This window comes from Pyrgilauda ruficollis, unplaced genomic scaffold, assembly GCF_017590135.1.
Source record: "Pyrgilauda ruficollis isolate IOZ18807 unplaced genomic scaffold, ASM1759013v1 scaffold10, whole genome shotgun sequence".
Taxonomy (NCBI): domain Eukaryota; kingdom Metazoa; phylum Chordata; class Aves; order Passeriformes; family Passeridae; genus Pyrgilauda; species Pyrgilauda ruficollis.
Window position 1 is genome coordinate 12181805 of NW_024508101.1, and position 20179 is coordinate 12201983.

General features: G+C 36.5%; 1 protein-coding gene across 1 annotated transcript in view; it reads left to right on the forward strand.

Annotated features, from left to right (window-relative positions):
• The first annotated feature begins 680 nt into the window (after positions 1–680).
• DNAH12 (dynein axonemal heavy chain 12) overlaps positions 681–20179 on the forward strand; it is a 60518-nt gene continuing 41019 nt past the window's right edge. Inside the window, exons 1-25 of the mRNA XM_041462480.1 lie at positions 681–768; positions 1547–1710; positions 1918–2016; positions 2228–2306; positions 3265–3454; positions 4717–4795; positions 5639–5797; positions 6474–6669; positions 7080–7268; positions 8076–8226; positions 8335–8426; positions 8683–8861; positions 10114–10249; positions 11010–11135; positions 12814–12948; positions 13790–13983; positions 14837–15047; positions 15575–15760; positions 16123–16323; positions 17367–17561; positions 17800–17921; positions 18040–18322; positions 18932–19051; positions 19443–19599; positions 19812–19984. Coding sequence (XP_041318414.1) covers positions 1547–1710; positions 1918–2016; positions 2228–2306; positions 3265–3454; positions 4717–4795; positions 5639–5797; positions 6474–6669; positions 7080–7268; positions 8076–8226; positions 8335–8426; positions 8683–8861; positions 10114–10249; positions 11010–11135; positions 12814–12948; positions 13790–13983; positions 14837–15047; positions 15575–15760; positions 16123–16323; positions 17367–17561; positions 17800–17921; positions 18040–18322; positions 18932–19051; positions 19443–19599; positions 19812–19984 — 3816 coding nt within the window. The 5' untranslated portion in view covers positions 681–768. The remainder of the gene's footprint in view (positions 769–1546; positions 1711–1917; positions 2017–2227; positions 2307–3264; positions 3455–4716; positions 4796–5638; positions 5798–6473; positions 6670–7079; positions 7269–8075; positions 8227–8334; positions 8427–8682; positions 8862–10113; positions 10250–11009; positions 11136–12813; positions 12949–13789; positions 13984–14836; positions 15048–15574; positions 15761–16122; positions 16324–17366; positions 17562–17799; positions 17922–18039; positions 18323–18931; positions 19052–19442; positions 19600–19811; positions 19985–20179) is intronic.

A 20179-nucleotide genomic window follows, 5' to 3' on the forward strand; every position in this document is an offset into this window, starting at 1 on the left:
CGGGGTCGCGCGGGAGGCGGGAAGGGGGCGGGCTCGCGCCGCTGGCCGTGAGGCAGCGCCCCCTCCCGGTGCCCCGCGCCCCGCTCCGGGCCGTACTCTCGCTCCTGTGCCCGTGCCCGCGCCCGTGCCCGTGCCCCGCCGTTAACCCGCTGGCACGGCGTGAGTCAGGCCGACCGGAGAACCAGCGCGTTCTGCTCCCTCAGCAGCGAAACCCCCTCTACTCGGCGCAGCTTCCTGGCCTCGAACAGACGTTCGAGGCGTGGGCGGGTCTCCCTCATAACGCCCCGATGCTAATTGCCTGTGGATAAATCCTTTAACGTCAAGAGTTTGGGTTTGTGTTCTGTTCGTGAGAAAACATTTCATGTCTGGGTTGAAACCTCATGCTGAACAGTCCGGGCAGTGAGACACACGATAGGAAGGTGTCCAGGACTTCGTAAAACAACCATAAAATTTCCTCCCGCTGCTCCCTCAGCCTCTGCGCGTGGGGTTCTGCCCACACAGACACAAAATTAGGGTTTTAAAGCCTCTTGTGTCAAGTGTGGGCAGGGGGGTAGCAAATCTGTGTAGTTCCTTAAAATTTCCATTTATAAATGTACAAAAAGCAAAAGCTTAGCAAAAGCAATAGCCACCTGATGCTTGAGGGTATTATATTTCTAATTTCTCAAGCATTATTGCTGTGATCTGCTTGGTGCAGGCAGAGGCTGGAGCAGAGGGACTTTCTGACTCGCTCGGTCTGTGCCAGCCCTGTGGAAGACCGGGACGGTCAAGGTAAGCTTTTTCTAAGTTTCTTTTTCTTTTCCTTTTTTTCTTTTTCATAACGAGAGGCACTGCTCTCGGCCGGGCAGAGCCCCGAGCACCCCTCCCGGGCCGGGCCGCGCCCTCGGCTCCGGGGCAACCGCGCTGTTGTGCCGAGCCGGGGCCGCGGCGCCGGGAGAGCTGAGAGCGGCGGGGCTGCGGGGCCCCGGGAACAGGCGGTGTCCCGGCCGGCCGTGGTTGAGTCCTTTGTGTCCTTTGGTGCATCCACCATCCCCCGTTTGGTCCGTTTTTAGGACGTACCACTGATTTAGGAAGTAGCTTCAGCTTTCTGCTCCCGTGTGGGAAGCTGTTGAAATGCGGTGGTGAGTTTGTGCATCGTGTTTCCAGGGGAACCCGACCATCAGTCTTTGGAATAGCCCCACTCAGGCGATTAAGCCTCCATAGAAGAATGATCTTTTAGCTGAACCTTAGCTCACTCGCAGAACGCAAATTTGTCCTGTTTTTTTTTTTTCTCTCTCTCTCTCTTTCTTCCATTCTCTTTTTTTTTTTTTTCCTTATTTTTTCCCTTCTTATGACAGGCTCTGTATGTACACACTTTCCCTTGAACTTTGCCATTTTATCATATAAACTATTGCACTCTTTTTTGATACAACTATTATACCTGAACTGTGGAGATCCCTGAGGTGACCTCATTTTATGCCTTATGTACATTCTACTTAATAGATGCATGTGTTAAACTCCTTTCTGGACAGGATTGTGTTCTAGAATTTTGATTTTGTTATGATTTTAGATGGAGCACTCAGATGAAGCAACTTCCAGTAAACGGACTTTGAGAACTTTGTTTCGTCCCCCTGGTTTACCTCCACCAGTGATACCTGAAAAGTCACCATCACAGAAGAAACTGTTGGCATATCACAAAGGCAAGGAGGAGCAAAAGATGATTAATCAGTTACTGTGAGTTTCATGTAATTCAAGACATGTTGAAATTTAAGTGAAAGAGACATTGCACATTTGATATTTGACAAATAACAGTGTTTGTTTCATATAGTGAGATTTAGTGATCAAGATGAAAAAATAGGTTGCATCAATTAAAGTGCTAGCATTATTTTCATTGTATTATTTGTAGTTTTTCTGCACTTCTGATGCTCTGGTTTACTTTAGAATTGATCAAGCTCTTGAAGTCTATTACAGTAACATGGATGAAAGAGATGAGAGAGATGCTGCACCTCCTATCACAGAACTGCCTTCCACTGTGAGAAAGTATTTCTTTATTAAGTGTTTCCTGTTTAGTTCTTTGTTATTGGGACATTTTTTTTCCTTCTTAGAATTTACTTCAAGATACTTGTTTTGCTCCTCAGTAATTCATAAGTGTATTTATATACTCAGGTAATCCAATTGAAAGGTATGCCTGTATATCTGTAGAATAAAGTCTTTGTTTAGGAATAATATTTGCTAAATTTTATATTTCCAGTATTTTTGTTTGTATATTCTTCATATATAACAATTTTCCATTTCTTTTTATACAGATGGACAATGAAAGCCAACTAAGGGTGAGTTAAATTCTTTCATTTGCTTTTTTTGGCGTAGAAGAGTGAATGGCCCCTATTAAGAGAAGTTGAGTATGTAATGCAAAATTATTGTTATTAAACAAGAAGAAGTAGTCTTGGTGAGGGAAAATGGAATCAGAACAAAATAGGAATCTTGTCTCTTGGTCCTGTAGAGGGAAAGTATTTTTCTGTTTTAGAAAGAGCATCTATCAATAACTAGGGTAACTAGTAATAACAAGGGTAACTAATTTACCCTTAGTTAAATATCATTATTTAGGGAAAAAACCTAACAGGCTTCAGGATTTTTTGTCAGTTGAGGTCATGTTGTACCTTAGCCTGTACAAAAAGTAGTCTTTGACATTGTTCCCTTAACATGCACTAAACTTCAAATTTGTGTATAGCTTTTAAAGTAAGACTTCATCTCTGGGAGCCAGTTGAAACTCAAATTAGTATTGAAATATTCATATTAAATAGCCTAGGGCAACACCAGTTTTGCCGAGTTGTTAGGCAAACTCGTTATTTGAGTAGAGATTTTGTAACAAAATTGTCAATCAAAAGCAGAAATACCTATTTCTTTGGCCAAGACCCACTCCCCTTATGGAGGATGTTTGTCCACACTTTTTGCCAGATAAATGTTTGTCCAAAGAACAATAACCTTAACCTTGAAGTATTTTATTGTTAGCCATAAACTTCAGCAGAGGACCAAGGAAAATGCCATACTGACAAGTACAATATTTTATATTTAAACATGAAGACAGAGAGACCATGTTACCAACCACAAGGCAGTTTTTAAGGTATTAGTCAGTGAATACTGAAAAGATTAGATTAAATACCCTGCCTTTAAGGAAATTAAGAAAATTTGAAATTAAGAAATTATGAATAAAAAGAGACTTTTGCCAAGCCTAACACAAAAATACATACATAGGCAGTTATTAGACCTCTGAAAATCTTGTCCTTCCAGGCAGACTACCTCTTTTTGAAGAATTGTGTGCTGAGTAGTCCAATGGTTCCCATCCAGCAGCAGTGGCTCAGGTCCATGCTTGCCATGGTGCCACCGTCACTTATGGAGGGCAAAGATAGACAGCTGCTCACTGAAGACCTTTTAAAGGAGATAGTAAGGGATTATGAAAAAAGCATGCAAAGATGTTTGTGTAAGTACTACAGGTTACTCAGCACTTATATTAGTGTTAGTATATATATTATAAACTCCATGTTCTCGTGTTTAAAACAATTTTTCTGGTTTGTTCTTTCAGCCAGGCAGGATCTTTGTAATCAGCTACTGATTTAGCTTTTCCTGCCTTATCAAGTGTGTGTTGGCCATAATGTTTAAGGCAAAACTTGCTTATTTTATTTGAACCAGTAAAAAGTTAACCAGCTGAAAGTACAGCTCAACCAAAGACAAAGACAACTGCAGACCTCATGTCAAAAAGGTCGATTGCTGATGTAGTTATTTCATTATGTCTTTAACCTATTTAGTTAATTTGAAGCAAGAATGTCTTGCTATTTACTGTTAAAGGAAAGAGAAACTTTTAATGTACTAGTCATTCTTTCTGCCTCTTCAGGAACAGCAGCTTTTTTAACCTGTTTATTCACAAATCATTCATGAGTTTTCTGATGGTGCTTTTGGTGCAGGAGGAAGCTCACAATAAAAACCTGCAAAGATAATTACTGTTTTCAGATATCATACAAGTCACTTCAATTTTAAAACCTTTTAAAAAGAGTCATGAACTGGAATTTTGAAAGTGTTTTCCCTTGAAATCATGTATTAATTTATTTACATTTGTAGTAATCAGAATCTGAAATTGGGCCCAGTTTTGTTAATATTTTAGTGAATGGCTGATCTTTTTAAAAATGTAGATTAAAAAATAAATTTAACATTGGACTAACTTCTTTGTAATGTCATCAGTGGCATAATTATAGTACCTCACTGTAATTATGTAACAAAGTTGCCATGAATTCTTTCAATCATAAATTACATCAAGTTGGAAGGGATCCAAAAGGATTAGAGTACAGCTCCTTGCAGGGCTCTCTGAAACTCAACCATACAACTGCGAGCACTGTCCAGGTGCTCCTTGCACTTTGGCAGGACTGGTGCTGTGGCCACCTCCCTCCGGAGCCTGCTGCTGTCACTGACCATCCCCTCAGCAAAGAAATTGCATAAGTATTCAATTATTTAAATGGAAACCCATCTGAAAACCTTCAGGAACAGGAGCCAGAATTGGAATCAAGGCGCCCAAATATGTATAAAAATTCAGCAGAAGCTGTTGATTTTCAGTTACCTCTGGGAGAATGTGTTTTGCAGACTAGGGTGACACAATTACTTTTTCATTCTGCTATGTGCTTGGTTCAAGGAAGTACAGTGACTATTGAATATGGCCTAATTTTCTTCTGCTGTTCATGTATTTTTTTTTAGTGAGAAGAGCTCTTGTTAAACCAGACATAAGAGAACTTGATAAGCTGGAAGAGGAGGCACCTTTGCCTTTATTACCTCTGTGAGTGGATTAAGTTAGCAAATAACTCACTGGCAAAACACGCTGAGTTACATGAGGGACATTCTTGTTGAGCTGCGTGGACAGAGTTATGGTACAAGATTAATTCTGGAGCCCCTTACTGGGACATTTTTAAATCTCTGTAGAGGATTTGGCATTTGAACATCTCTTATCTGAATGCTCTCCAAAGTTTTAGCATTGACAGTATTTTATTACTGTTATAGTTATGTAGAGCAGCACTCATGACTGCAAATTAAACCTGGCTCTGAGTGCTCAGACACTGAAGTCACAATGCAGCTGCCTCTAGAACAAACTGTGTGTGTATGGGGCAGTTTTCTGTCAGATAGCAGCATTGTGCAGTACTTTGACATCCTAAAACTGCATATAATGCCAAGGTTTTATGTGATTTTGGTTTTATGAGATGAAACCTTGAGACTGAAGGCAAATCCATTATGCCCTCCCATCATGACAGAGGAATTTAGGTAGACAGAATAGAAATACCCAAATTGCACAATTGGCTGATGCATCAGAGTGTATGCTATCAAAATCTGTTGATAAATGCTTCCTGATAGTAGTTGATGAAGTTAGGATTTTATATTGAATGGGCTTCTGTAAGGGGAGGTGATCTGAAAATACCATGGATGACAAAGCATCAGAGTATCTATATGATTTCCACTGCATGGTAGTGAGGACATGTGTGTGGCATTTAATTAAGTATTCACACTAGGGAATAATCTTTTGAATACTATCTTTTATGTATCAGTACTTTATTCGAGTAGTGCTTGAGCTCTTAATTTTTGTTTGCTTATTTGTTTTGGTGGCTTTTTAATGGTTTTTGTTTTTTAGAGGCCTGGACTTTTCTAGTACGTGGCATAACAGTTATGTCAAAGCAAAAAACCAAATCATTTCCACCTTACGTATTCTTCACCCCACAATGAAAACACTACTGGATTTTGGTTATACAGCATTCTTTGACTTTCTTGTAGTGGATTTCTCTAGTTCCAGGTAACGTCTGTTCTGCTGAATTATTGACCCATAGGTTTTTGAAGCTGGCAAAGATGAGCTTGTTCAGTTCTATTATTTATTGTAGAAAATTGCTTTGATGCACTATTTTAATGTACTGTGGTTCAGTTACTCTGTGTTATGACATGTGACTTTTCTTCTCTGTTATGTATTTTATTGTTGTTCAAGTTGTTGGTAATATCAGACCTTTTGGGTTGTATTTTGCCTTTAATTTTGTAAGGTTCTCCCCATTATTCACTTACTCTTAATGCTTAATTTCCATAGAAATCTGTTTAAAGTAGTATTTGAAAAATCAGCTTCTAGTAGTATTATCACCTGTAGAAAATTCTGTGCTAACCTTGAAGATCAGACTTCTTGCTCGTTTTCAGAAGTTGAATTTTCTGTTTAATCTTGGAACTTTAAATTTTCATAGTTTTCAAAAAGATAATTTAAAAAATATTTTTCCTCATTATTTTTTCTGATAATTGTTCTGCATATCCTGGAGTTTGAGGCAGGCTTTTTGTTTCCTTTTAGTCTACTGAAGCAATGTGTAAGTTCCCACTGTGCTTCCTGCTAGAGAAAGGCTAGGTTTGTAATACAAAAGTTTGTATTGTTACCTTACTCCATTTTGGTTTGTTTAAATTTTGTTTATAAAGTTGGCTGTAACTTTCTTTTCTAGAATGAAAGGACCAGTTGACTGTAAATCTTTTAAAGCTGACGCATCTCTAAGTTGTTCTAAAGCAGAAGACAAGATCATGAGTACGTGGTACCAAAGAGTTACCGGTCTCTTCACTCAGTCCGAAGCCTTGGATGGTGTAAAGTTGGATCAGCTTGACTCTTTTTATAACTGTGTGGCTGTGCTTTTGTCTAATCAGGTAAATATCTTTCCTCCCGTGATTAACTTAATGGGATTAAAACATTACTTGCTTTGTAGAAAAATAATGGAACAATAGTCTAATCAAAGGAAAATGCTTTCAAGATATTTCATTTCTACATACATGTATTAGTAATAGGCTTATTTTTGTAGCAAAAATAGATGCATGGACTTTACTGAAATGTTTACTTGTTCATTAGTTTTCATCATTTATGGGTTGAGAATAATAACCACTAGAAAAATTAGAACTGATTTCTAATTAGAATTATTAGAAAAATTCACATTGCTTCAGTTATCCATAAATCAGGCCGGAAGTGCTAAAATGAATGGAAATCCTGGCTTACTGGATGAGTGGAAAACAAGTTGAGCCCTTTTTATGTGAACTAATAGGTGATCTGTATTATTACCTAGCTGAAAGAATTACTGCAAAGAACAACTGAAGTTTTTGTGAAACTTTTTGATCCTGAAGACAGAAGACGTCTGCCTATATTTAAGATGGACTTGACTTTTGATGAAAATAGAATGGAGTTTTATCCAAGCTTACAAGACTTAGAAGAAGCAATTCTCTTTGTAGTAGATTGTATAGGACAGACTCTTCAGGTGTGCTTTTGTTTTATTTAATTATGTAATTGTTAAGATGTTCGGTATATGAAAATACTTGTGATTTATGGGTCTGACTACCCTGGCAATGGGATCAGAATGCAAATTGTATTTATTTTCCACAATGATTCTACAGGCCACATAATGAATCTTGATGCCCAGTGACACTCCAGGCTCTGAAGTAATTTTGTAACTCCTTGTTTATAAAAACTTGGTGCACTTGCTATTGGTTGTTTTAGTTTGCTCTTTGGGTCTGCAATTATAATAACATCTTTATTATATGTGTGATGATTTACAATAAATTTTAATTAAAGTTAAGATCTCGAGAGAAACACAAGGAAAATTAGAGTTGATAATGCTTTTCTTTCTAAGAAAAAGAAAATACTCAAATCTCTAAAAACTATTATATACAACATCAAAAGATTGATGTCTTGGGAACCTGTCTATAGTTCCAGGGAAGAGAGCCTTTCTGAGGGCTTTAGATGTGAACTGAGTATTGGTCATTAGTTACATGTGGTGGGGTGGTACTTTCAGAGAAGTGTTTTGGAGTTGGTTTTCTGTATTTGCATATAATTTAATTTTATGCAGGGTTGGGTAAGTTTTTGTTTTCCTTTACATATTTCATGTTCAGCTCTTTGCTTCAGGAAAAGTCGTTCTACATGTGTATAAAGCATGTGAACTTGGTCATGGTTAGGGTCTCATACTTTTGTGATTGTGTCTTCTGGAGATTGCAACTTACTTTTAAAGTATATGTATCCTTGTTCTGCTTTTTAAAATTTAAATAATCAACACTTGCACTGCTCTTAGAATTTCCAAACGGTACATGCTTGGCTGACGGGTGGCACTGCAACTCTGGATGCTGAGCTTCCTGCTCACACCGTACAATGGGCCAAATCCACTCTGGAAAAATCTATCAGAGACAACTTAGAAGGCCCAAAGCAACATTTTAAAGGCTATGGTAAGTGATAGAAGAGTGTGTAAATAGCTGTGTCACTTCTTTTTAATAAGTAGCTTGCTGTGTGGCATATTCATTTTAGTAATATAAATATGTTGTAATTAATTGTAGTTGAAAGTTATGGCTGGCTTGCAGATGGAACTGCAGAGGAACGGATAAACAGATTTATAGCAGAACAACCCAGTTTTGATGAATACACTGCTGTAAGTTTTAATTCTATACTTTATAAATAATTTTTACTATACATGCAGCAATAATGAGAAGGTAACAGAGGGTAACAGGTGCTTAGCCTTTAGCTAAAAATATATGGATTACCTACAATGTAACTGTTTTTTTCCCTAAAAATCTATGGTAAATAGAAGAAAACATTACTTATTTTCTTCAGTGTCTAATACTTACTCATGTAGCCAAGTATTTAAACAACAGCTCTGAAGTGTAAAGTCTAATGTTTTTCTGAAGTTCATAGATGAATTTTTCACCCTCAAGAAGGAAATAATGAGTTTGCCAGAGGTGATTTATTTCCCTATGATCTGTTTGAATTGTGAGGATTTAAAGCAAGGTTTGGCTAATTGTGCAAGCAACTTCACAAAAATGCTAATGGACAAAATATTTACAGATTACAGAGAGGAAAATGAAAGGTAAGTAGAATTTTTCTGCTTGTGAATGCTCTATGTGTTAAATGCATAGCAGAAACATGTAGAAGAAATGCAAATATACCATATTTTGTTTACTTAAGGTTCTTGGCTAACTAACAATCTAATGCAGTTTGCACAGGCTGTTGTATTTTTTCTGCTGTTTTAGTCTCAAAAAAAGGTAGAACATATTAGTATAGACTTGGATAATGGAGGAGCTAAAAGATGAAAGATTGAAGATCCAAGAACTTTATTATTGTTCTGGATTTATGTGTGAATTACAGTATTACTGCACTGTCAAAGTTAGACTCTCTTATTACTTGATAGATACCTCAGCAGGGCTGCTCTCAACTTGTATTTGTGCTGAGTGTTACTCCATCCTGGGTGCGGCATCTGGCATTTCAACTCATTGCCTTGCATCCTCTTAATCATAGTCAAATGTTTAATTCTGCAAAGTGTCCCATCCTTCAAGGGAGTCAGCAGCACCTCACAGTTGTATGATGAGCAAACTTGCTGATGGTGCATCCAACTCTTGCATCAAAATGAGTGATAAATACATTGAACAGACCTGGCCCAGCAGTGAATCCTGAGGAACACTGCCGGTAACAGTCGCCAGCCTTTTTGCTACAACCCTTTGAGCTCTGTGCTTCACCAGTTCTTCACCCAGCACTCCATGAACATACCATCCCACACCTGGACAACTTTTCTAGAAGGATTCTGTGAAGGACAGTATCAAAAGCCTTATTAAAACTGAGAAAAATTATACCCACCACGTCCCCTTGATCTTCTATTTGGGTGAACTGACAGGATATCAGTTTAGTTAAACAAGAGGTTAATTTGCAGGTATGGATTAAGTCATGGGGAAACTCTTGCTACATTTTTTAGTTAAAATGAATAATTATGGCCAAGTTTTATAGTGATTCCACATTACCGAAGTGAGACAATATTTACTAGGAAAGTGTTTGTGTGTACACTAAAGATAGTTTGCTGAAGTTCTTTTAGTAACAACAGATTACTAAAACATTTATTTGAGAAGAATACCCCAAAATCCAAACAAAGCAATTATTGCCAGTCAGAAACCAGTATTTGTCTAGACTGACTTGGATGTATTCCCCTTCTACTTTCATAAATAATGGAATTTGTGAGGGGAGAATACTTAAAGAAGTAATTTGAATTTTTAATTGCATTAAAGCTGAGCTTGAAACCAGTCAAACTAACACCTTAAAATGTTGGTAATTTATGTAAAATAAAACTATAGAATATGCAGCGAATGTGAAGCCATTAAGGAAAGTGCATCAAAAGTTCCTGAGTCAACAGAAGAAATGGTAGAAATAATGGAATACATGAAACAAATAAAAACCAAAGATTTTCAGGACCTGGTGCGAAGAAGTAAGGTAAAAGACTATCCTTTAATTCTTGATCTTTTATTAGACATGCTGACCTATACAAATAAAGAATTCATTCCAGAGTGCAGACTTTTTTCTGCCTGTGTGAATAAACTCAGTATTTCTTCAGACAGAAGTGGGAAGTCCAGTTTATTATTTGCCATATGCATTTGCTTCTTGTTCCCATTCCTATGTGTTCTGCGCATCTTTGAGGACATGCAGCTTCTAATAAATCACTCAGTTCATTTTTTGTACTTGGAGACTTACTTCAGGACTGCTTAAAAATCTATTTGTGAAAATGTAACAGACAGTATAAAGAACATTTTATGTGTAAAAACAGTCAGCAGACTTTGAACACATGAGAAGCAATTTACTCTTTCTGCAGAATATAGATGATGTTACATTAGGAGTAGTTTGTGCATGTGTTTGTGAATATGTATCAGATTTTCTGATGCTAAGAGGTCTATAAATGTGTTATGTTTATATCTGCAGAAGTTATGTATGTTCTTAATAACATTAGAATTTCTGCATATAGATTTACAGAACATAGGAGTTGTATTTAGAAAAACAAGCTCATGATCAGGGCAGGGATTTGAAAAATGTTACACATATATTTTGAATGTTAATATTCAATTGGCTGAAGGAGCTCTGAATTCTGAAAAGTTCATTAAATGTAGATTTTTATTGTGTCTTTGTCGATAATATTGTCCTGACCTATATTTTAAACAGATCTATCATACCTAAAGTTTTGTGAACTCTCTCTTTGTAGGAGTGCTGTCGGCAAATGAGTTACTTGATAGATGTTTATCCTTTTACTCCTGAAGACCTTGAACTAAATTCAACAGCTATATTTTGGCCAAAGAAGATTAACCTCATTTTTAAAGAACATGATATTGTAAGAGCGTTTTCTTGGTTTATGGTATATTTTGGCTTGTTAGACTTCTCACTTTACTTGCGCTATTATTTCCTCAGCAGGCTAAATGTACATGCACATATAACATGAACCATACTAATTTAGACAGGCATGAATAACATATTTCCCGATTTTTGTGACAAAAGTGGGCTTTTTTTGGCTAAATTTTAAAACTGTCACTGTAACTTAAAAGCTTTAGCAAGTCTTATTATCCTGATATGTTTGTGGTCAGTACTAGGTAAGACACAGGCAGATGAAAATTCACTACACTGTACTTGTCTTGTACTGAAAATGTAACTGTCAGGCCCTTAATAAGACTGAGTGTCTGGACAGGAAGTCATTTAGTTAAAAGGGTATTTTGTTCTGTTAAAGAACAGGGGGAACAATGTTTTCTAGCAATCATTAATAGAAAATATGGAACATCTCTTTTTCTCTGTGTGACTGTAGATTACTTTTCTTCCACCACCTGTATTCATCTTGCTTAGCATGCTTTGTCTCTGTCTATGACACAGTAAGTCAAGCCTTTTATTGTTCTCTTGCCTCTCTGTAGTAATTTAGCACAGATTTAATAATTTCTTCTAAGATTTTTAAAGAATAATCAACATTTTAAAAAATCTGTGTCTTTTAAATATTACAAGTAAGGATTTCTCCTTTAATAATTTTTGTTTAGATACTAAGGTGTATGTCCAAGGGTAGTAATTATGCCTCTGACTGAAAAGATACCCAGCTTGGGAGACTGCTATGTCTATAAAATACTTTGCTTGCATGTTATCCCCATGCAAGCAAATTATTCTTTTAATCCCCCCCAAAAAATCAGTAAAATTAATTTTCTACTTCTACACCAAGAGTCCATGATGCTTGTTCTAATTCCTTTTAATGAAAATGCTAGTACAGAGTGAATCTCACTACTTAGTGAGAATCCCTCAGCAGTGGGACCCTGTAGCTGGCCATCAAGTGACTTGCATTGTGCTAGAGGTTGAGGACAGGAACAGTTTCACATCATTTTCATGAGTTTGTGTATTTGCATTGTATACTTTCAGAAATGAGTCTGTTCTTACTCTAGTGCAAAATGAAAAGATTGGTTCATCCTTTGGTGAAATTCTGTTTGTCTGCTTCACAAATTTTGCATGGAAGTAGGTGTCCTTGTCTTAGGAAATCTCCTCTCTTCTTTGGTTTTTTGTTTGGTACCTTAAAACAAACCCTTGAGTGTGCAGACCCAGTGCTTTAAGGTGCTCTTATGTTCTAGAATTTCTGGCTTTTACATGGTACATGTAAAAGCCACAGGTACATGTGTGATAACATTGGCTTTCAACAACTGTAGGTGTCCTTTTTGGCGGTAAAATACTGAATCCCAAAAATGAGAATATCTATTTCTTTCTGTAGTGCTTTACTTTCTGTTTCCTAATTCCTGAAGGAAGCCTTTGAGGCAGTTCTAACTGCTCTGACTATTGAGGTGAGGCTTCCATGCTAGCGTATAGAGGTTGCACACACTTAAGTGGGACATAGGAGAAAAAAATTTCAGCTGTTACAAGGAAGATAATTTATCTGTATTGTTAGTTTTTTGTCTGTTTGCATTAAATGTTTAGATGGTGGTATGTATGTTAATTATTGAAAGGACTTAAAATCACCTTTGTCATGAAAGAAAAAAATTCTTTTGTAGCTGATCCAGCAGTCTAAAGCCGAACGAGAACAAGAAGTGCAACAGAAATGTGATAACGTGCATGTTGAATTAGACAAGCTTTATAAATCTGTGACAGAATTAGAAGAATACTCACAACTGGATCGCATGCAACAGGTTTGATTAATAGTATAAAATCAGTAGAAATGTTTTATGTGTTTAATACACAGGGATCATGGAAAAAATTGTAATTAAAAGGAATCAGTGTAACAAATGTGAGCTAAAACACTTATTATCCTCTTGCTACAGTTATCAAGCTGAGTCCCCCTCCCATTTTTGTTTGTCACTGGCATTTAACATTTTATTTTGTGGAATGTTTGCTACAAAGCTTGAATTAGCTGATAGGTACCAATAACAGAAGTTCATAAAGAGTGTGTGCACCCATGAAAATAATTTATTCATTTCCCCTCTTCACCACAAATCAATTAATGCAAAACCAGCACAGGTAGCCATTTGATACTTTTTTCCTACAAACCTCAAAACTTAATTGTTATGCTAGTGAAGAGAAGACCACTGGCTCCAAAGTTTCATTAATTTCTAGCAGTATTTTTTAATTTTCAGAGCATGTCTTGTGCTTTAATTGGAGGATATTGCATAGTAAGAAATGCTGGCTTTTTAAAAAACAAAACACTTCAAAGCACAAAACAGAAATCATAAGCTAATAAATCCCAGTTACCAATATGATATGCCACGTACATAAAAATTGTGTGCCTGCCTCCTGGAACAGTAAGTTTTAAAGCCCATACATTTTGAAAATACTCTAAAATTCAGTAATGAGAACAAATTTTATTTTTCATAATGTTCATCTGGTTTCTTCACAGTTTATATACTCATGAATAAGCAGACGAGTTTTTAAATCTTGTTTTCTAAAATTTTAATGTGAAAGTTTATATTTTGATATGAGCTGTTCAGAGCACAATTTAGTTATTTCTCAATACATACTATTATTTTATTTCAGTATGTGACTGACCTGAGGACTTTACAGAAAACAATACAGGACACTGATGAAACAGTAGCTGCTCTTAATAAAGAAGAGACTCTGCTTGGATGGAAACCAAGTGAATTCCCACTCCTCAACAACTTAAGAGCTGAGATAGAACCATACCAGAAACTCTTTAATCTTATACTGAAATGGCAGCGAACAGAAAGAAGGTAATTCACCTCTAAATGCTATAAGAGAGAGAGTGAGAAAAATGCTTGTCCTGGTCTCATTCATGTCAGATGTAGAATATGGATTTGTTTTCTTGTTAACATGTTATTAACAAGCAAAGTAAAAGGGTAATATAACATACATATCATGCTTGCTATTTTTAATTTAGCTAGAAAAAAAGTTGATTTGTTTTTATTTTTAAAATGTAATCATGGAATCATAGAATCATCAGATTTCCTAAGCTGGAAAGGGCCCACAAAGACCATGAAGTCCAAGTCCTGGCATTGCACAGGATAGCCCCAAGAATCACACCATGAATCACACATATGAGCTCAATCAGAGAGCTCATCATCTGGCTGTAACCAAAACTGGTTTTAACCTAGCAGCTGTCCACAATGGTGGGTTCAAATGATTATGTTGCTCTTTGGTGGTTGCATCCTACCACAAAACTGTACTCTGTGTATAAATTAAGGGAGATTGTTTATTATTTCGTGCATTCTTCAGAAGTTATAATGTGCTATGGCTGAAAGTATAGGGGGTTTGAAAATACAAGACCTAGGGTATTTTTAAATGTCATATGTCGATCTCTGTCTAGAGTTTAACTTAATTATTTGTCCATTCATGCAATTACTCAGTTTCAGTATGTGTCTGACTTAAGAGAACTACACAAATACACAGAAGAATGTGGTTGAGCCACTTTTAGCTGGCCTTTAAAATTTTGCAAAGAGTAACAATAATATGGAAGAAGAGCTTTGCTTTAATTTAAATAGCTACTCATGTGTTGCAAAACAGAATGATAATTTTTTGTGGGCTACATTTGCTATTCTGTTTTGTAACCTTATGTTTTTTTCTCAGATGGATGGATGGGACCTTTTTGGAACTAGATGGGGAAAGCATGGAGGCTGAGACTGATGAATTTTATAGAGAGATGTACAAACTGTTAAGACTCTTCCAACAAAAGCTGAAGAAAGCAGCAACAGAGAAGAAGAAGGCAGTGCGAACTGGGAGGGACAATCCAACTCTTACCATGTGTTCTTCAGTTCTGGATCAGATTAAAGAATTTAAGGTAAGAAAATGTGAGGGATATCTGATACTGAGGGACAAATGCTAAATTCAGGGCTCAGTACATGTAGATGATGCAGAGTCAGAGATAGAGTGAGGCTGTTCTGAATCCCCCTTTCCAGATTTTACTGTCCCATTCATTTTAATAAAATTGGTTTTTTAAATTTTTTTAAAGTTTCTGGAATTGTAACAAGTACACACATACAGGAGAAAAGTCATTTTTGGATGCAGAAGAACATTTAAGGATGTAGTTGGGAATTTTGAAATGGGACTCTGTTATGTTAACAGAAGCAAAATTTAGCATCACTGAAAAATTATGGTAATAGTTTTTTTATATTTCTCCTTCAGTAGTTAATAGAATTATTTAGAAATTGAATGGAAAACTAAGTGCAGCCATCTGCACTGTTTGGAAAAGATTTTCAGGTCTTCATCAACTGTAGCAGAATTTTAAATGCACACGAAAGATTGTTAAAAAATTAAGAAATAATGTATATGACAATATTAACCTTATAAATGTTTTTTCTGAATTAGGAGCATATTCCCACTGTTGTTGTCTTTTGTAATCCTGGCATGAGAGAACGTCACTGGCAGCAGATGTCAGATATAGTAGGATATGATATAACACCAGATGCTGGAACTACCCTGAGAAAAGTCTTAAAGCAGAATCTATCCTCTTACTTGGTACAGTTTACAACAATAAGCGTAGCTGCAAGCAAGGTAAGCACAGAGATTTGGTAGTAACAAATATGACATCAGGTCTCTTAGTGAATACTTTTATGACTTATCAGCATTATTTGTCTCAGCCATTATGCAACAGAAGAGATTTGGTGAGACTTTGGCCCATTATATGTTAGTAATGAGTGTAAGCATTTGTATCTCATGTGACATCATCCATATTTCCCAAGTGTGCTGCTTTCTGTGTGCAAGAAAAGGATATACTGAGGAAAAATAATAACAGGTAGTTAATTTGTGCTGCTAGAGCAAAATAGTTTATTCAGCTAGATATGCTTATATATTGAATTAGAGAGTTGGAAAAACCAATTCAGTGACTAGACCAAGCTATTTTATTTTTTAAATAGGAATTTTCCTTGGAGAAAGCACTGCATACCATGAAGGAAACCTGGGATTCAATTTCCTTCACCACAAATGTGTATCGTGAGACTGGTATTCATATTCTGTCTTCAGTGGATGATATTCAGGCTCTTCTTGATGATCAGATTATGAAAACTCAGACAATGAGAGGATCACCTTTCATTAAACCATTTGAAAATGAAATAAGGGTACAATGAGTACTTTTTCAACCATTTTTATTTGTGGGATAGCTGTAGTGCAATGGTATACTGATTGTATTACAACTTTCTAGACTGAGTTGTTAATGAAATGCTTTCATTGATTTTTTTTCAGCAAGAATCTTTTGAGTTCATATGAGTTTATACTTATTTCTGTTTTGGAATTCTCTCTTCCATTCAAATTCAAGTGTAACCAAGGGAACATGATTATTTTTTCTAATATTTTGCAAAATCACTATTTCCATTAGCCTTGCTTCTTAATAACTGGAAAAAATGTTTCTATTATTGCTAATAAGAACATTTATTTATTTATTGAATTTTGGATTCAAATTTTGAACTACAATGTTTTCCTCAGGGCAAAGGAAGTTCTTGACGGCTGGGAGAGTGTTTTTTAATCAGGCCTCAGAGCAATGATGGCAGTGCTTTACACTTGCTTTTGAATTTCAGAGCTAGAGTAGTCTTTGTGGTGCTAACACCATGGCTATTGACAGGAGAGAAGCTGGTGGAATTGCTCTGCAGTTGCCCTCCCTAGTTCATTGTTGGTTTATGTGGGAAATGTTCAGGCTCAAGCAGGCTCAGTGAACATACTTTACAGGCAGCCTGCTCCAGTGTATCTGCTATTGTCCTGACTTGCTGGATCTCTCCTATGAGCTGAGGTGGCTTTTCTGGTATTGTGTCCCTGCTGCCATTCAGCTAAAAGGGCCCTTGCTGTGGGGAGTTGAAATAGAATTTATCACTGGTAGCCTCCTGGCTATTGCTTAACAATTAAGTTGTTGAAAGTTCATAGCACTAAAGTGGTAAATGCATTTTAGAAAATTAATTTCCAAGTAAGTAAAAATTTCTGAGCTCCTTTGGCCATCTGTATATGTGGAAGAACTCATACTCCTAAATATTTTTCTTTCATTTTGTTTATTGGTAGATTTTTGTTTTCTCTTTGAGAGCTGGAATACCACAATGTCTACCTTTCCTGAATTTGTTCTCTAACATTATTTGCTTGGAAATGTCAAGTTAACATTCTTTAAACATTTATTAAGGAATGGGAAAGCCGCTTGATTAAAATTCAGGAGAATATTGATGACTGGCTGAAAGTGCAGGCACAGTGGCTGTATTTGGAACCCATCTTTTCTTCTGAGGATATTATGCAACAGATGCCAGAAGAGGGACGGCAGTTTCAGACTGTGGATAGACTGTGGAGAGAGATTATGCAGTTTTGTGCTGAAGACCCAAAGGTAAGGGAAATATCCATTACTGACAGGAAGCAGTAGCTTCTCTTGCCTTTTTTTTTTTTTTGGGGGGGTGGGGAGGGGATGCTTTGTTTTCAGAATATATACAGTGAACTACGATTTCAGTTCCCTAGGCTTTCTAGAAACAAAGTTATGTTGTTCCTTATTTGATTAATTTCTGTTTGAAATACTGTTTGAAATAGTTCATTTATCACTGACAGTTTGCACATGTTTGTTGTTACAGGTTCTTGCTGCTACTTCCTTGCCAGGATTAACAGAGAAGCTTCAGACCTGTAATGAACTTCTTGACAAAATCATGAAAGGGCTTAATGCTTACCTTGAAAAGAAACGTCTCTTCTTTCCCCGGTATGATGAGCTTTGGTTATTTAAAACCCACAGATTCTGAATGGGGCTTTTTTGTTGTGAATAAGATCAATCTTATAGCTTGATAATGCAGTTGTAATTTTTTTTTCTAATTTTTTAGCTTCTTTTTCTTGTCTAATGATGAAATGTTGGAGATCCTGTCGGAGACTAAAGATCCTCTTAGAGTTCAGCCTCACCTGAAGAAGTGTTTTGAAGGCATTGCTAAGCTAGACTTCCTTCGCAATTTGGATATTAAAGGAATGTGTAGTTCTGAAGGCGAGCGTGTGCAACTGGTTTCAAACATTTCTACTTCTGAAGCTCGAGGTGCAGTGGAGAAGTGGTTAATTCAAGTAGAAGATGTTATGCTGAAGACTGTGCGTGATGTAATTGCCAGATCAAGAATGGTATGGGCTTTATGATAATTTAAGAACTGTAGCACCTGTCTTTGTTTTGTGGCTGTCTCTTGGCTTTCTAAAATTCTTCCTCAACACAGGAGTTGATGAAGTCATGTGGCCAGGACCAAGTTAACGTGACATGTATTTAATAAGCCAGTGATATACATTGGAGTTTAGTTTGAATAAGATGCAAGTAGTTTTCCTATTACAGTGGAGATAAATTCTTCTAAAAGTTTCACAGCAGTACTATTTTACAGGATATATCATCTGATGTAATAGTTCAGGTTTCTTATTAATTAGAAATAGAACACTTGTAATATGCTTGCTTCCTCCTGAAAGAAAATCATTAGACGGAAAATATTTCTTTGTATGAAGTTAACAAGTTGTGACCATTTCTGTAATATGGAAAGATAATTCTAAGAATATTTAAAATTATTGGGTAAAAAGATTGTGAACCTAAGGGAGAAAGAGCATTTAAAGCTCCATTTGGGCACTGCAAATAGGAAAATAGTATTCTTCAGCAAGGAATATTAATAGGATTACATTATAAGCTTCTGTATTAGATTGTGATAGTTATTCCCAGACACTGTGTTCGTATGATGTATGTAACTCTTTCAGGCTTATCTAGAGACTGAGAGAAAGCGCTGGGTTCTGGAGTGGCCTGGCCAGGTAGTGTTGTGTGTGTCTCAAATGTACTGGACAAGTGAGGTACATGAAGTTCTTCACGATGGGCCCAAGGTACTGTGTAATGCATAATTTAAAAAAAATCTTTCTTAGAGTTTAATTTCAGCTGAAATGCATTTTGCTTAATCAAACAGGTTTTTTACAATTAAAATAAAATTTTAAAAATTATGAGCATGTGTGTTTGACATACATAAATTTATGTACAGTGATTTATACCTTTCATTCAGGTACTTTAATATTCTTATTTAGTGCAATCATAGTTTAAAATGTAGCTTTGCAACATAAATGCATAACTGTGCATAAGAGAAGTTGATGCAAAACCATGACAATATAAAACCAGTAGCTTAATAAGCAACCTCTGTTAAGATATCTAGTCAACATGAAGCAATCTGGATCACTTGAATCTGTGATATAACCAGTTTCAAATTTACCTTTTGTCTCCTAGGGCTTAAAGGGTTATTATGATACACTTCAGCTTCAACTTAATGATATTGTAGAGTTGGTGAGAGGAAAACTGTCAAAGCAAACAAGGACTACACTGGGTGCCTTGGTTACTCTTGATGTTCATGCTAGAGATGTCATCAAGGAAATGATTGGAAGTGGTAATTATATTTGAAGACATTTTTCTTAACACATAGTTAATGAAAAATCACTAACCAATCAGATTTTACTGCCTAAAACAGTACAGCACTAAGATGAGTTTGTGAGTATTTGGCTACAAGCATCAACATTAATAATTTCAAAGCTGTTTTAAATTTAACCGTAATAGAAAATCCAGCTATCTTTTCTGATTGCTGTCAATTCTGTTTGTCAGGTGTGCAGAGTGAAACAGACTTTCAGTGGCTTGCACAGCTGCGCTATTATTGGCAGAATGAGAACGTTCGTGTGTGCATCATTAACTGCAATGTGAAATATGCCTATGAATACCTCGGCAACTCCCCACGCCTGGTGATCACTCCTCTCACAGACAGGTGCTACCGCACCCTGGTACGAGCTTCCTCCTGGGATACTGCAAATTGTATTTACTGTGCTCTAGTATTGCTTATACCATTCAGTGCAGCCATCCTTTTAGGGCTTAGGGTTATTGTCAGACTCTGCTATTTCTGCTAGAATGAGGTTTGTAATTTTTACAGAATATTAAACATGAAAATCACTCATAACCACAAATCTGGACAGCTCACC